At 59.3% G+C, this 14,208-nt stretch overlaps 1 protein-coding gene across 1 annotated transcript; it reads left to right on the top strand.

The window, feature by feature from the left end:
* The first annotated feature begins 1,836 nt into the window (after positions 1-1,836).
* On the top strand, positions 1,837-6,211 carry PYM1 (PYM1 exon junction complex associated factor). Its single transcript, XM_077788602.1, has 4 exons — positions 1,837-1,926; positions 4,158-4,251; positions 4,947-5,275; positions 5,837-6,211. Exons 1-4 carry the CDS (start codon positions 1,896-1,898, stop codon positions 6,016-6,018), a joined length of 636 nt encoding a protein of 211 aa, XP_077644728.1. The 5' UTR covers positions 1,837-1,895; the 3' UTR covers positions 6,019-6,211.
* Positions 6,212-14,208: the final 7,997 nt, after the last annotated feature.

Here is a 14,208-nt window from a genome sequence, read left to right as displayed (position 1 = left end):
GGCCGCGGCTCCGGCTCCCTCTGTGCTTTTGGGGGGGGTCCCGGGGGGTTTTGGGGGGATTTTGGGGAGGTTTTGGGGGTCTCAGGGGATCCGGGTGGGTTTTGGAGGGGTCTGGAGGTGTCCTGGGGGAGTTTTGGGGTGGTTTTGGGGAGGTTTTGGGGGTCTCTGAGGGAATCCGGGAGGGTTTTGGGGGTGTCTGGGGGTGTCCTGGGGGAGTTTTGGGGTGGTTTTGGGGAGGTTTTGGGGGTCTCTGAGGGAATCTGGGGGGGTTTGGGGGCGGTTTTGGGTGGGTTTGGGTGAGTTTTGGAGTGTCCTGGGGATGTTTTGGGGTGGTTTTGGGGAGGTTTTGGGGGTCTCTGAGGGGATCTGGGGGGGTTTTGGGGGAGGTCTGGGATGATTTTGGGGGTCTCTGAGGGGATTTGGGGGGGTTTTGGGGAGATTTTGGGTGGATTTTGGGGGGTCTGGGGGTGTCCTGGGGGGTTTTGGGGGGGTTTTGGCTGGGTTTTGGGGTGTCTGGAGGTGTCCTGGGGGGTTCTGGGGAGATTTTGGCTGGGTTTTGGGGTGTCTGGAGGTGTCCTGGGGGGGTTTGGGGAGATTTTGGCTGGGTTTTGGGGGGTCTGGGGGTGTCCTGGGGGGATTTTGGGGTGTCTGGGGGTGTCCTGGGGGGTTTTGGGGAGATTTTGGCTGGGTTTTGGGGGGTCTAAGGTTGTCCTGGGGGGGTTTTGGGGGGGGTTTGGGTGGATTTTGGGGGGGTCTGGGGTTGTCCTGAGTGGATTTTGGGGGGCTCTGAGGGGTTCAGGGGAATTTTGGGGGGAATTTGGGGGATTTTGGGGGGGGGGGGTTGGGGGTCTGAGGGTGTCCTGGGGGGGTTTGGGGTGACCACACCCCTTAATTTCCATATTCATTATCATCTCCACTATTTGTACACCACCAAGTGACCACACCCTCTAATTTACATATTAATTAAAGGCCGTGTCCTTATTTTGGGTATGCCCTCTAATTTCCATATCCACCAATGGCCACACCCCCTCAACTACCACCCACACAATTTACCCAATGACCATATCCCTTAATTTCCATATAATTTAAATATCATCAATGTCCCCACCTACTGATTTCCCTATCAACACATTACCACACCCCCTAATTTCCATATCTCTCAGTGGCCACGCCCCCAACTACCACCCAGTCCCCATTTTCCACCACGCCCCATAATTTCCATATTATTTAAATATCATCAGTGTCTCCACCCACTAATTTCCCGACCACACTCTCTAATTACCGTATATACAATGCTAATTTCTGCGTTTAGCCCCGCCCTCTAATTTCCATATCCATCGATGACCACCCCCCTTAATTTCATTATTATTTAAATATACTCAGTGGCCACACTCACTAATTACCCTATCAACATATTATCTTAAACAAAGCTCATTTCCTTTTTAGCCACGCCCTCTAATTACCATATCCATCAATGTCCACACCCCCTCAAATACCACCCAATTCCCATTTTATCCAATGACCACGCCCCTTAATTTCCATATTAATTAAACATCACCACTGTCCATACCCATTAATTTCTCTAACGCATGACCACGCCCCTAATTTCCATATTAAGCATCGCTCATTTCTGATTTTAGCCCCACCCTCTAATTAACATAACCCCACACCTGGCCACGCCCCTTACACTAACACAAATTCGTTTTACTCACTGGCCACGCCCCTTAATTTCCATTTTAACACATTGCCACGCCCCTAATTACCATATAAGCAGCGCTGCCTTCTGCGTCTAGCCCCGCCCCCTAATTAGCATAACCCAGACGTGACCACGCCCCCTTCCCTCGGCGCCACGCCCCCGCGCGCCGCCGCCGTTGCGTCACTTCCGGGGCGCAAAGATGGCGACGCCCTATGTGACGGACGCGACCGGTGAGCGCGGGGGGGCCCCGGCGGGCGGGGGGGGCTCCGGGACCCCCCCCGGGGCCGCCCCGGGACCCCCCCGGAGCCCGCGCGGGGCTCCCGGCGGCGGGACCCCCGTGAGGGGCCTGAGGGGGGAGGGTTTTGGGGAGGGGTCCCGGGGGTCCCCGTGAGGGGTTTTGGGGTGTCCGTGAGGGGTTTGGGGTCTCTGAGGGAGATTTGGGGTCTCTGAGGGGGGTTTGGGGTCTCCGTGAGTGGTTTGGGGTCCCCAGGAGGGGTTTGGGGTCTCTGACGGGGGTTTGGGGTCTCCATGAAGGGTTTTGGGGTCCCCGTGAGGGGTTTGGGGTCTCTGAGTGGGTTTTGGGGTCTCCGTGAGGGGTTTTGGGGTGTCCGTGAGGGGTTTGGGGTCTCTGAGGGAGATTTGGGGTCTCTGAGGGGGGTTTGGGGTGTCCGTAAGGGGTTTTGGGATCTCCGTGAGGGGTTTGGGGTCTCTGAGTGGGTTTTGGGGTCCCCGTGAGGGTTTTGGGGTCCCTGTGAGGGGTTCGGGGTCTCCATGAGGGGTTTAGGGGTGTCTGGGGTGGGGGTGGGTTGGATTTGGGGAGGGGTCCTGGGACTCCCGTGAGGGGTCTGGGGGGGTCCTGGGGTATTTGAGGAGGGGTCCTGGGGGTCCCCGTGAGGGGTTTGGGGTCTCCAGGAGGGGTTTTGGTGTGTCTGTGAGGGGTTTGGGGTCTCTGAGGGGGATTTGGGGTCCCCAGGAGGGGTTTTGGGGTCTCTGAGGGGTTTTTGGGGTGTCCATGAGGGGTTTGGGGTCTCTGAGGGGGATTTGGGGTCCCCGTGAGGGGTTTGGGGTCTCCAGGAGGGTTTTTTGGGGTGTCTGTGAGGGGTTTGGGGTCTCTGAGGGGGTTTGGGGTCTCTGTGGGGGTTTTGGGGTCTCCATGAGGGGTTTTGGGGTGTCTGGGAGGGGTTTAGGGGTCTCTGAGGGGAGGTTGGATTTGGGGAGGGGTCCAGGGACCCCCTTGAGGGGTCTGGGGGGGTCCTGGGGTATTTGGAGAGGGGTCCTGGGGGTCCCCGTGAGGGGTTTTGGGGTCCCCGTGAGGGGTTTGGGGTCCCTGGGAGGTTTTTGGGGTCTCTGAGGGAGGGTTGGATTTGGGAGGGTGGCCCAGGGTCCCTGGGGGGGTCCCCAGAAATGTCCCCGAGCCCCCTGGGGGTCCTGGCAGGGCCTTGAGGGTGTCCCCAGGGTGTCCCAGGATGTCCCCAGGGTGTCCCCAGGATATCCTCATGTCACCCTGATGTCTCTGGGGGTGTCCCCATGTCCCCAGAGTGTCCCCAAGGTGTCCCAGGGTGTCCCCAAGTCCCTGTGGTGTTTGTGGGCGTGTCCCTGTGCTGTCCCCATGTCCCCAAACTGTCCCCTCACTGTCCCCAGGCTATCCCCAAGCTGTCCCCGTGTCCCCAGACTGTCCCCATGTCCCTGTCCCCATGTCCCCAGGTTGTCCCCACAGTGTCCCCGTGTCCCCAGGCTGTCCCCAGGCTGTCCCCACAGTGTCCCCAGGCTGTCCCCAAGCTGTCCCCGTGTCCCCAGACTGTCCCCAAGCTGTCCCCACAGTGTCCCCAGGCTGTCCCCAAGCTGTCCCCGTGTCCCCAGACTGTCCCCAAGCTGTCCCCACAGTGTCCCCATGCTGTCCCCTGTCCCCAGGCTGTCCCCATGTCCCTGTCCCCATGTCCCCAGGCTGTCCCCAAGCTGTCCCCTGTCCCCATCCCTGTGTCCCCAGGCTGTCCCCGTGTCCCCAGGCTGTCCCCCTGTCCCCAGGCTGTCCCCCTGTCCCCAGGCTGTCCCCAGGCTGTCCCCACAGTGTCCCCAGGCTGTCCCCGTGTCCCCAGGCTGTCCCCACGCTGTCCCCGTGTCCCTGTCCCCATGTCCCCAGGCTGTGTCCCAGACTTTGTCCCTGTGTCCCTGTCCCCATGTCCCTGTCCCCGTGTCCCCAGGCTGTCCCCGTGTCCCTGTCCCCATGTCCCCAGGCTGTCCCCAAGCTGTCCCCACAGTGTCCCCAGGCTGTCCCCAAGCTGTCCCCACAGTGTCCCCAGGCTGTCCCCAAGCTGTCCCCACAGTGTCCCCAGGCTGTCCCCAAGCTGTCCCCACAGTGTCCCCAGGCTGTCCCCGTGTCCCTGTCCCCATGTCCCCAGGCTGTCCCCAAGCTGTCCCCACAGTGTCCCCAGGCTGTCCCCAAGCTGTCCCCTGTCCCCAGGCAGGTACATCCCGTCCACGCAGCGCCCGGACGGGACCTGGCGGAAGCAGCGCCGGGTCAAGGAGGGCTACGTGCCCCAGGAGGAGGTGCCCGTGTGAGTGGGGGTCCTGGGGGTCCTGGGGGTCCTGGGGGGTCCTGGGGGTCCTGGGGGGTCCTGGGGTCCCCAGGGTGTGGGGAGGGGTCCCAGGAGGAGGTGCCCGTGTGAGTGGGGGGTCCTGGGGGTCCTGGGGGTCCTGGGCAGGTCCTGAGGGTCCCCAGGGTGTGGGGAGGGGTCAGGTCCCACCCAGGCCTGGCTCTGGGTCCTCCCTGGGTCCCCCAGACCCTTCAAATCCCCTCCTGAACCCCCCAAACCCCTCCTGTGCCCCCAAAACCCCTCCTGTGCCCCCCAAACCCCTCCAAGACCCCCCCAAACCCCTCCTGTGCCCCCCAAACCCCTCCAAAACCCCCCAGACCCCTCCTGTGCCACCCAAACCCCTCCTGTTCCTCCTAAACCTATCCAGGACCCCCTAAATCCCTCCAGGACCCCTCCAGGACCCCTCCAGGACACCCCCAAACCCCTCCTGTGCCCCCCAAACCCCTCCAGAACCCCCCCAGACCCCTCCTGTTCCTCCTAAACCTATCCAGGACCCCCTAAATCCCTCCAGGACCCCTCCAGGACACCCCCAAAACCCCTCCAGAACCCCTCCCAAACCCCTCCTGTGCCCCCCAAACCCCTTCGGGATCCCCCCAAAACCCCCTGACCCTTTTTTTTCCCCTTTTTTTCCCCTTTTTTCCCCCCCTGCACCACAGCTACGAGAACAAATACGTGAAATTCTTCCGGAGCAAACCCGAACTGCCGCCGGGTTTAAACCCCGAGGCCGCCCCCTCCCCATCGAGCCGAGGGAACCCCCCCGGGGGGCGGCCCGAGGGCTGCGACCCCTCCCCAACTTTATCCAAGAGCGCCCGCAGGAACCTGAAACGCAAAGAGAAAAGGAAACAGCAGCAGGAAAAGGAAAAAGATCGGGAAAACGGCGGCGGGGACGGACTGAGCCAGGCGCTGGAAAAAATCGGGCTGGGAGGAGGAGGAGGAGGAGGAGGAGGAGGAGGAGGAGGGACAGCGGGGGAGAAGGGAGGGGAGAAAAACGTGGAAAATCCTGGGAATTCCGGCAAGAATCCCAGCAAGAATCCCGCCGATTCCAGCAAGAATCCCGGCGAGAACCCCGGGGTTAATTCCGGGAGTAATTCCAGGGATAATTGCGGGAATAACAGCGGGAGTCATTCGGGGAAGAATTCGGGGAGGAATTCCGGGAGTAACGTCGGGAATAGCTGCGGGGATAATTCCAGGAATAATTTAGGGAAGAATTCGGGGAGTAACTCCGGGAATAATTCGGGGAGCAATGCCGGCATTAATTCGGGAAGCAACTCCGGGAATATTTCGGGGTGTCACGTCGGGAATAGCTCCGGAGATAATTCCGGGAAGAATCTGGGGAATAACACCGGGCTGAATTCCGGTAGCAACGTCGGGAAAAGCTCCGGAGATAATTCCACAAAGAATTCGGGGAGCAACATCGGGAAGAATTCGGGGAGCAACTCCGGTGATGATTCGGGGAGCAACGCCGCGATGCATTCGGGGAGCAACTCCGGGGATATTTCGGGAGACAACCCCGGGAATATCGCCGGGAATGTCGCGGGGGATGACGGCGGGAGCTCGGAGCGCGGGCGGCGCATGAAGAACCTGCGGAAAAAGCTGCGGCAGGTGGAGGAGCTGCGGCGGCGGCTGGAGGGCGGCGCGGGGCCCCGGCCCAGCCCCGAGCAGCTGCAGAAGCTGGCGCGGCGCGGGGCGCTGGAGGCCGAGCTGCGGGCGCTGGAGCTCGGCTCCTAACCCTTTGTTTTGGGAATTTTTGGGGTTTTTTTCCAGATTTTTTTCGGGTTTTTTGGGGGTTTTTTGGGGTATTGTGTTGCCGCATCCCAGCCCCGAGCAGCTGCGGGAGCGGGCGCGGCGCGGGGCGCTGGAGGCCGAGCTGCGGGCGCTGGAGCTCGGCTCCTAACCCTTTGTTTTGGGAATTTTTGGGGTTTTTTTCCAGATTTTTTTCGGGTTTTTTGGGGGTTTTTTGGGGTATTGTGTTGCCGCATCCCAGCCCCGAGCAGCTGCGGGAGCGGGCGCGGCGCGGGGCGCTGGAGGCCGAGCTGCGGGCGCTGGAGCTCGGCTCCTAACCCTTTGTTTTGGGAATTTTTGGGTTTTTTTCCAGATTTTTTTCGGGTTTTTTGGGGGTTTTTTGGGGTATTTCCTTGCCGCATCCCAGCCCCTCGCAGCTGCGGGAGCGGGTGCAGTGCGCGGCGCTGGAGGCCGAGCTGCGGGCGCTGGAGCTCGGCTCCTAACCCTTTGTTTTGGGAATTTTTGGGGTTTTTTTCCAGATTTTTTTCGTATTTTTTTCGGATTTTTGGGGTTTTTTTTGGGGTATTTCATTGCCGCATCCCAGCCCCGAGCAGCTGCGGGAGTGAGTGCGGCGTGGGGCGCTGGAGGCCGAGCTGCGGGCGCTGGAGCTCGGCTCCTAACCCTTTGTTTTGGGAATTTTTGGGTTTTTTTCCAGATTTTTTTCGGGTTTTTTGGGGGTTTTTTGGGGTATTGTGTTGCCGCATCCCAGCCCCTCGCAGCTGCGGGAGCGGGCGCGGCGCGGGGCGCTGGAGGCCGAGCTGCGGGCGCTGGAGCTCGGCTCCTAACCCTTTGTTTTGGGAATTTTTGGGTTTTTTTCCCAGATTTTTTTCGGATTTTTTGGGGGTTTTTTGGGGTATTGTGTTGCCGCATCCCAGCCCCTCGCAGCTGCGGGAGCGGGCGCGGCGCGGGGCGCTGGAGGCCGAGCTGCGGGCGCTGGAGCTCGGCTCCTAACCCTTTGTTTTGGGAATTTTTGGGGTTTTTTCCCAGATTTTTTCCAGATTTTTTTCGGATTTTTTGGGGGTTTTTTTTGGGGTATTGTGTTGCCGCATCCCAGCCCCTCGCAGCTGCGGGAGCGGGCGCGGCGCACGGCGCTGGAGGCCGAGCTGCGGGCGCTGGAGCTCGGCTCCTAACCCTGTTTTTTGGGAATTTTTGGGGTTTTTTCCCAGATTTTTTTCGGATTTTTTGGGGTTTTTTTGGGGTATTGTGTTGCCGCATCCCAGCCCCTCGCAGCCGCGGGAGCGGGCGCGGCGCGGGGCGCTGGAGGCCGAGCTGCGGGCGCTGGAGCTCGGCTCCTAACCCTTTGTTTTGGGAATTTTTGGGGTTTTTTTCCAGATTTTTTTCGGATTTTTTGGGGGTTTTTTGGGGTATTTCCTTGCCGCATCCCAGCCCCTCGCAGCCGCGGAAGCTGGCGCGGCACACGGCGCTGGAGCTCGGCTCCTGACCGCGATTTTGGGGGGTTTGTTTGGGAATTTTCGGATTTTTTTCGGATTTTTTGGGGGTTTATTTTTGGGGTATTTTGGGGTTTTTTTGGGAATTGTTTTGGAGGTTTTTTTGGGTATTTCCTCGCCGCATCCCAGCCCCGAGCAGCTGCGCGCGCTGGAGTTCGGATCCTAACCGGAGCCCCGGGAAATTTTTGTGGATTTTCGGATTATTTTCAGATTTTTTTGTTGTTTGGTTTTTTTTAATTTTATTTTTTTGGGATTTTTGGGGTTTTTTTGAGGTTTTTTTGGGTATTTCGTTGCCGCATCCCAGCCCCGAGCAGCTGCGCACACTGGAGCTCGGATCCTGACCAGAGCAACCGGGGATTTTTTTTTTATTTATTTTTGGGGGTTTTTTTGGGTTTTTTTGGAGGGATTTTCGGGTTTTTCGTTAGTTTTTTAAAGGTTTCTTTGATTTTTTTTTTGTTGGTTTTTTGGGGGAGGTTTTCTTTTGTTTTATTTCGTTTGTTATTTTAATTTTAATTTTATTTTGAATATTTTCTTTTTATTTGGTTTTATTTAGTTTATTTTAATTTCAATTTTATTTGGAATATTATTTTACTTTTTAAAATTTTATTGTTTTATTTTATTCTATTTAATTTCATTTTCTTCTGTTTTACTTTATTTGCTTTATTTATTTTACTTCATTTTGTTTTATTTTTCTGTAATTTCATTTTAAATTTTGATTTTTCCAGTTTAATTTTTTATTTTATTGATTTTTTTTCTTCTTTTATTTTAATTTCATTTTTCCATTTTTAGTTTATTTCGTTTCAGTTGAAATTTTTGTTTATTTCTATTTTGTTTTTGTTTATTTTTCATTTCATTTTACTGATTTATTTATTTTTTGTTTGGTTTTGGTATTTTGGTTTTGTTTTGGGGTTTTTTGCTTTCTTTTTGTTTTTTTTTTTCCTTTTTTGGTTTTTTGGGGGTTTTTGGGTTTTTTGGGTGTTTGTTTTTTTTAATTGGGGTTTTAATTTTTTATTATTTTAAATTTTATTTCCATTTTTTTCCCCTTTTTTCTCAATTTTTTCCCCTAATTTTATTTTCATTTTTTTTTCCTTTTGGCTCCTTCATCCTGAATCGATTCCCTCTTTTTATTGGGATTAAAAAATGGGGGTAAAAACCCCAAAATCGGGGCCGTGCCCCCCCCCCCCCCCCCCGTGCCCCTCCCCCACCCCGATTTTCTCTTTTTTTGCCTTTTTTTGGCTTCGGTTTTTCCCAACGTGGAAGAATAAAAAAAAAACAAACCAAAAAACAGACCCAGAGGGGCCCGGTGGAACTGGGAGAACTGGGAGGGAGAGATCCCAAACTGGGGGAACTGGGAGAACTGGGGGAACTGGGAGAGGGAACTGGGAGAACTGGGAGAGATCCCAAATTAGGAGAACTGGGAGAACTGGGAGAGGGAACTGGGAGAACTGGGAGAGATCCCAAACTGGAGGAACTGGGAGAACTGGAAGAGGGAACTGGGAGAACTGGGGGAACTGGGAGAGATCCCAAATTGGGAGAACTGGGGGAACTGGGAGGGGGAACTGGGGGAGACCCCAAACTGGGGGAACTGGGAGAGACCCCAAACTGGGGGAACTGGGAGAACTGGGAGAAGGAACTGGGGGAACTGGGAGAACTGGGAGGGGGAACTGGGAGAGACCCCAAACTGGGGGAACTGGGAGAACTGGGAAGGGGAGCTGGGAGAGATCCCAAATTGGGAGAACTGGGAGGTGGAATTGGGGGAACTGGGAGCACTGGGAGAGACCCCAAACTGGGGGAACTGGGAGAACTGGGAAGGGGAGCTGGGAGAGATCCCAAATTGGGAGAACTGGGAGGTGGAATTGGGGGAACTGGGAGCACTGGGAGAGACCCCAAACTGGGGGAACTGGGAGAACTGGGAAGGGGAGCTGGGAGAGATCCCAAATTGGGAGAACTGGGAGGTGGAATTGGGGGAACTGGGAGCACTGGGAGAAACCCCGAACTGCGGGAACTGGGAAAACTGGGAGGGAGAACTGGGAGAACTGGGAAGGGGAACTGGGAGAGACCCCAAACTGGGGGAACTGGGAGGGGGAACTGGGAGAACTGGGAAGGGGAACTGGGAGAGACCCCAAACTGGGGGAACTGGGAGGGGGAACTGGGAGCACTGGGAGAAACCCCAAACTGGGAGAAGTGGGAGCGCTGGGAGGGGGCACTGGGAGCACTGGGAGAAACCCCAAACTGGGAGAAGTGGGAGCGCTGGGAGGGGGCACTGGGAGCACTGGGAGAAACCCCAAACTGGGAGAACTGGGAGCACTGGGAAGGGCACTGGGGCCCACCGCGGTGACGGGATGGCGGCGTTGCCCCTTTAAGAAACGTTACCCGTTTAAGGGGCGTGTCTCTATACAAATGAGGGGCGTGGCCATGCAGATTTCAAACGAGGCCGTGCCCATGTAGGGACGGGCTCGTGCCGCTGGGGGGCGTGGCCTTTTCCTTTTAAGGCAATGGGCGCGCGCGGCTGCCCCACCCCGGAAATGGGCGTGGCCAGCGCGCGCCACGGGTGGGAAGCGGAAGCGCGGCCTTGAGGGGACCCCGGGGGGGGGGCGGCGGAGCGACCCCCCCGGGACCCCCCCGGTACCGGAATGGTGAGTCCCGAACCGCCCCAGACCCCTCCGAACCCCCCCGGTACCGGAATGGTGAGTCCCGAACCCCCCGGTACCGGAATGGTGAGTCCCGAACTCCCCCGGTACCGGAATGGTGAGTCCCGAACCCCCCGGTACCGGAATGGTGAGTCCCGAACTCCCCCGGTACCGGAATGGTGAGTCCCGAACCCCCCGGTACCGGAGCTCCGAGAGCCGCTCCGAGCGTCCGGGGCTCCCGGCCCGGTTTGGGGGCTCCCGGTTCCGTTCGGGGAGGGGTCAGAGGGTCCCCGGTACCGGATTTCGGGGATTCCGGTGCCGTTCTGGGGTTCTCGAGGCTGTTCCGGGTTCCCGGTGCCGTTCCGGGGGTCCCTCCGGTGCCGTTCCGGGGTCCCGGGGCCGTTCTGGGGGTCCCCGGGCTCGGTTCGGGTGTCCCGGGGCCGTTCCGGGGGTCCCTCCGGGGCCGTTCCGGGGTCCCGGGGCCGTTCCGGGGTCCCGGGGCCGTTCCGGGGGCGCTGACGCCGCTGTCCCCTCCCTGTCCCCGCTCTGTCCCAGGCACGGCCGTGACCTAACCCCGCTCCGATGGAGCGGCCCCGGTACCGGGAGGCGGCCAGGGGCGGCCCCGGGGGGAGCGGGCCCGGGGGGGGCTCCAGCGCCGCCGGCAACGGGAGCTGCGGCCACCCCCCCGCTGCCACCGGCACCGGCACCGGCACCGGCACGGCGGGAGGCGGCGACGAGAGCGGCGAGCGCGACCCTCCTGTCACCGGCCCCGGTGGCGACCGCGGTCCCGGGAGTGTCCCCACCCCCGGCAATGTCCCCAATCCCGGGAGTGTCCCCAATCCTCACAATGTCCCCAACCCCTCCAGTGTCCCCACCCCGGGCAGTGTCCCCCACCCCTGGCAATGTCCCCAGAGCTCAGGGTGTCCCCACCCCTGGCAATGTCCCCAACCTCGACAGTGTCCCCACCCCCGGCAATGTCCCCAACCCTCAGGGTGTCCCCACCCTGGGCAGTGTCCCCACCCCCGGCAATGTCCCCAACCTCGACAGTGTCCCCAATCCTCACAATGTCCCCAACCCTCAAGGTGTCCCCACCCCGGGCAGTGTCCCCAACCTCGACAGTGTCTCCAATCCTCACAATGTCCCCAACCCTCAAGGTGTCCCCACCCCGGGCAGTGTCCCCAAACCCGACAATGTCCCCAAACCTGTCAGCGTCCCCAGAGCTCAGGGTGTCCCCACCCCCAGCAGTGTCCCCAAACTTCAGGGTGTCCCCAACCCTCAGGGTGTCCCCACCCCCAGCAGTGTCCCCAAACTTCAGGGTGTCCCCAACCCTGGCAATGTCCCCACCCCTGGCAATGTCCCCAACCTCGACAGTGTCCCCACCCCCAGCAATGTCCCCAACCCTCAGGGTGTCCCCACCCTGGGCAGTGCCCCCAAACTTCAGGGTGTCCCCAACCCTGGCAATGTCCCCACCCCTGGCAGTGTCCCCAACCCCGGCAATGTCCCCACTCCTGGCAATGTCCCCAAAGCTCGGGGTCTCCCCACCCTCAACAATGTCCCCAAACCTGTCAGCATCCCCAGAGCTCAGGGTGTCCCCACCCCCAGCAGTGTCCCCAAACTTCAGGGTGTCCCAACCCTCAGGATGTCCCCACCCCTGGCAGTGTCCCCAAATTTCAGGGTGTCCCAACCCTCAGGGTGTCCCCACCCCTGGCAGTGTCCCCACCCCCGGGCAATGTCCCCACCCCTCGCAGTGTCCCCACCCCCGGGCAATGTCCCCAACCCCTCCGGTGTCCCCAGCCCCGGGGGTCGCTGCGGCTGCTCTCCCCCGAGCCCCTCCCGGGACCTCCCGTGCGGCCTCGGCTGCCGCCACCGGGGACCCCGGGACGGCACCGGCGACACCCGCGGGGCGCGGCGGCGACCGCGACAACGCCACGACGACCCCGGGAGGGGACAGCGGCTGTCGCTAGGGGTGGCCCGGGCGGGGGTCGCGCTCTTCCTCCTCCTCCTCCTCCTCGGGGGGCTCCGCTCCTTCCTCCGCCGCTCCCGGGACCTGCTGCGCCCGTGGCTGCGGCGGCGGGCGAGCCACGCCACCGGCACCGGAGGCGGCGGCGGCCACCGGGAGGAGGAGGAGGAGGAGGAGGTGACACGTTTGGTGGCCGTGGTGGCCGAGGAGGAGCCGGAGCCGTTCCGGGGGCTCGGGGTGCAGCCCGCGGCCAGCGACACCGAGCTGAGGCGGGCGTGCCGGAGGCTGGCGCTGCTGGTGGGTGTCGGGGACACTTTGGGGACACTTTGGGGACATCCTGGGGACAATTTGGGGACAATTTAGGGACGCTGAGGGTCGTCGCTTGGCAGGTGCACCCCGACAAGAGCCGCGACCCCCGGGCGGAGGCGGCGTTCCCGGTGCTGCGGGAGCGGCTGAGCAGCCCCGAGAGGCGGCGCGAGTTCCAGGCGTGAGTTTGGGGCGAAAAATCCCAAATTTGGGGGTGTAAATCCCATCTCTGGGGTGTAAATCACAAATGTTGGGGTGAAAATCCAATATATTGGGATGTAAATCCCGGGTTTTGGGGTGGGATGGGAGCAGCTGAGCAGCCCCGAGAGGCGGCGCGAGTTCCAGGCGTGAGTTTGGGGTGAAAAAGCCCAAATTTGGGGGTGTAAGTCCCATTTTTGGGGCGAAAATCACAAATGTTGGGCTGAAAATCCAATATATTAGGATGTAAATCCCGGGTTTTGGGGCGGGATCGGAGCGGGTGAGCAGCCCCGAGAGGCAGCGCGAGTTCCAGGCGTGACTTTGGGGTGAAAAATCCCAGATTTTGGGGTATAAATCCCATTTTTTGGGGTGGCAATGCTGGGTTTTCGGGTGCCAATCCCATTTTTCAGGGTGCCAATCCCAGATTTCGGGGTGTAATTCCCATTTTTTGGGCCTCAGGAAGCAGCTGGCATGGTCAGAGCTGGCGCGGGCGCTGGGCGCATTTTTGGGGCTGTAATTCCCATTTTTCAGGGTGCCAATCCCATTTTTTTGTATAAATCCCTTTTTCTGGGGTGCCCATCCCATTTTTAGGGGTGCCCATCCCATTTTTTGGGGTTTCCATCCCATTTTTCAGGATGCCAATCCCATTTTTTGGGTTCTAATTCCCGTTTTTTGGGCCGCAGGAAGCAACTGGCACGGTCAGAGCTGGTGCGGGCACGGGACGTGTTTTTGGGGCTGTCATTCCCATTTTTCGGGGTGCCCATCCCATTTTTCAGGGTGCCAATCCCATTTTTTGGGGTGCCCATCCCATTTTTCAGGGTTCCCATCCCATTTTTTGGGATGCCAATCCCATTTTTGGGTTCTAATTCCCATTTTTTGGGCCGCAGGAAGCAGCTGGCACGGTTGGAGCCGGCGTGGGTGCTGAGGATGTTTTTGGGGCTGTCATTCCCATTTTTCGGGGTTCCCATCCCATTTTTTGGGGTGCCCATCCCATTTTTTGGGCTCTAATTCCCGTTTTTTGGGCCGCAGGAAGCAGCTGGTGTGGTTAGAGCTGGTGCTGGGCGCGTTCCTGGCCCGGCTGCAGGAGGAGCTCAGGGACGCCATGGGCTGCACCCGCTGCGGGGGTGCCACAGGTGGGGACACCGAGGGGACATTGGGGACACCGAGGGGACATTGGGGACACTGTGGGGACATTGGGGACACCGAGGGGACAGTGGGGACACTGGGGACACCGAGGGGACATTGGGGACACTGTGGGGACATTGGGGACACCGAGGGGACACTGTGGGGACATTGGGGACACCGAGGGGACATTGGGGACACCGAGGGGACATGGGGACACCGAGGGGACAGTGGGGACACTGGGGACACTGTGGGGACATTGGGGACACTGGGAACACTGTGGGGACACTGGGGACACCGAGGGGACATTGGGGACACTGGGAACACTGTGGGGACATTGGGGACACTGTGGGGACAAATGTGCCCATGCCCTCAATGACCCCAATGTCCCAAATCTCCCCAGTGTCCCCAGTGTCCCTGGGGGTGTCACTGTGTCCCCAATGTTCCTGGTGTCCCAAATATCCCTGGTGGT

This window comes from Lonchura striata, chromosome 27, assembly GCF_046129695.1.
Source record: "Lonchura striata isolate bLonStr1 chromosome 27, bLonStr1.mat, whole genome shotgun sequence".
NCBI lineage: Eukaryota > Metazoa > Chordata > Aves > Passeriformes > Estrildidae > Lonchura > Lonchura striata.
The sequence above is the reverse complement of the archived record's forward strand: the minus strand, read 5'-3'. Positions and strand labels throughout refer to the sequence as shown.